General features: G+C 22.4%; 1 protein-coding gene across 1 annotated transcript in view; it reads left to right on the top strand.

Moving 5' to 3' along the window:
• PRSY57_0506900 (nuclear protein localization protein 4, putative) overlaps positions 1-1,527 on the top strand; it is a gene marked incomplete at both ends in the record, with an annotated part of 1,608 nt that extends 81 nt beyond the window's left edge. The window contains one exon of the mRNA XM_012906140.2: positions 1-1,527. This exon is cut by the window's left edge and continues 81 nt beyond it. Coding sequence (XP_012761594.2) covers positions 1-1,527 — 1,527 coding nt within the window.
• Positions 1,528-2,500: the final 973 nt, after the last annotated feature.

Genomic DNA, 2,500 nt, shown 5'->3' with positions numbered 1-2,500 from the left:
TTAAAAAAGAAAATTGAAGAATTATTATCTGTACCCTTAGAAAAACAAGAATTATATTTATTAGATTCTCCTGAAATGTTATTAAAAGATAACTATGTAAAATTAAGAGAATGTAAAATACAAAATGGTAGTATGATTCAACTAAAGAGTGATATAAAACCAAGTACTAAAAAAAAAGAAGAGAATGAAAAAAGAAATAAAGAGAATATAAAAAATAATGATGAAAATAACAAAGAAACATATGATAAAGACGTACATAAAAATCAAATGGATTCATTGGGTATTCAAAAAAAAGAAAGTATTGTAAATAATAATATGAACAAAATGTATGACCATAAAAATACATATAATAATAATAATAATAATAGTAATAATAGTAACATTAATAAGAATGACAATTATAATAAAAATGAAAACAGTAATAACAATAATGATAATAAAAAAGGAGAATCCCAAGCAAATTTTAAATCCTTTGATTATTTTTTAAAACAAAGAGGTTATAATACCACCGATTTACCTCTTAATTTAGAATACAAATCTGTTTATTTATGCAAAGGTCGAGTTAATAAAATACCGTTAAGCATCACATTGAAACATCAAGAATATAGACATGTGGATCATCTAGAATTAATGAATGTAGAAGAAGTTCGAAATTTTGTTAATTATTGGTATACCTATAATAATATGTTAGAACAAAGAATTGGATGGATGTATGGATATTATAGAGAAGATAATCATTACAATTTAGGTATTCGAGCTGTTTGTGAATGTATATATGAACCTCCACAATTTTGTGAAGATAATAAAATACATTTATTAGAAGATGATTTTCTACCTACTGTAGATTTAATTGCAGAAAGATTAGGTTTAGAAAGAATAGGATGGATATTTACACATTTACCAAGACAAGAATATCTTACATCTGATGAAGTAGTAAATATAGCAAAAATACAATTAAAGAATATGAAAAAAAATATGCATTATACTAATTATCCTATATCTAATTTCATTACCTGTACCATTTCACCGGACCCTTTATTAAGTAATGAACCTGTTACTAATGCATTTATGGTTTCGGATTTAGGTATGGCCTTAATGAGAGATAATCTAATAGAAGAAAATCAAATAGATCCTTCACACATCCAATTAAGAAATCCAAATAAAAATGAACTATTACCACAAATTTTAGAAAGTGGAAAAGAAACAAACAAGTTTGACACAGATTGGTTTATTGTACGTGTTAATGAATCAGCTCCGAAGGTTGTAAGATCCATTTTTAAAAATTTCCATTTTCCAAGAGAAAATAGACAACATTTACAATCAGCTTTTCATGTTAAAGAATATTTTAGGAGTAATAAATTAGATAGAGGAACAAAAGGAATCCATCAATGTTCCGATTTCCATCTTATCTTATTTGTAGCCAAAGTTCTAGATATAGAAACGGCTCTAGCTTTATGTGACGCAACTTTAAATAAAAAAGAAATTGATCCTATTATAGAAGAAATGTTAACATCAGTAAAGATATAGGATCATATAGCAAATATGTAATATGAAAAGTAATAATATTTGTGAGGAATATCGCGCGCAAATTTTTTTTTTTAAAAAGGAACCCTCCATGTTTACCATTAAACATTTGTTTATATATTTTATGTTATATGTCACATATATATATATATATATATATATGTATATATTTCTTCTTTTTTTTTTTTTTTTTTTTTTGTTTCTTTTTTTTTAACAAAAACAAATTTTATATATTAAAAAAGAAATTACCATTTGGTAATATTATATATTTGAGAAAATACAATATGGAAAATTTCCATATCTCATAAATTTATGATTCCGAGACTGATGCAATTTTGTATTTCTTATTTTTATGTGTGCAGATAGTCATGCCTTCATAAAAAAAAAAAAAATTAATATATATATATTACATATATATATATATATATATATATATATAAATATATGTTTATTTCTTTTTTTTTTTATGAACAGTACAGGTAAAACGCCACATCACCACATAAAATAGGAACTAGCCAAATGTTTTATTCTTTACCAATTTTGAATAAATGGTATTAATATGTTCCTGTCATTTACTCTCTTTCTTTTTTTTTTTTTTTTTATTTTTCCCGACAATGAAACATATATATATATATATATATATATATATATGGATGTATAAATCTTTAACGGTGTAATGATTAGTTATATCTGAATAAATTAATATTTGCTCTTTATCGTATCACACAGAATATGTACTCTGGATATATCCTTTGAATACATATTAAGAAAAATAAAAAAAGTTATAGTTTTAAATGGTTCTAATTACATTTGTTATGGTTTTCTCACACATATATATATGTAGAGATACAAAAAAAAAAAAAAAAAAAAAAAAAAAAAAAAAAAAAAAAAAAAAAAAAATAATAAAAAAAAATAAATATATATATAAATATAAAAATAAATATAAAAATATAAAAATATATATATAAAAAAAAAA

Source organism: Plasmodium reichenowi, chromosome 5, assembly GCF_001601855.1.
Source record: "Plasmodium reichenowi strain SY57 chromosome 5, whole genome shotgun sequence".
NCBI classification, from domain to species: domain Eukaryota; phylum Apicomplexa; class Aconoidasida; order Haemosporida; family Plasmodiidae; genus Plasmodium; species Plasmodium reichenowi.
Note: the sequence above shows the minus strand (reverse complement) of the source record. Positions and strands in the feature narration are given on the sequence as shown.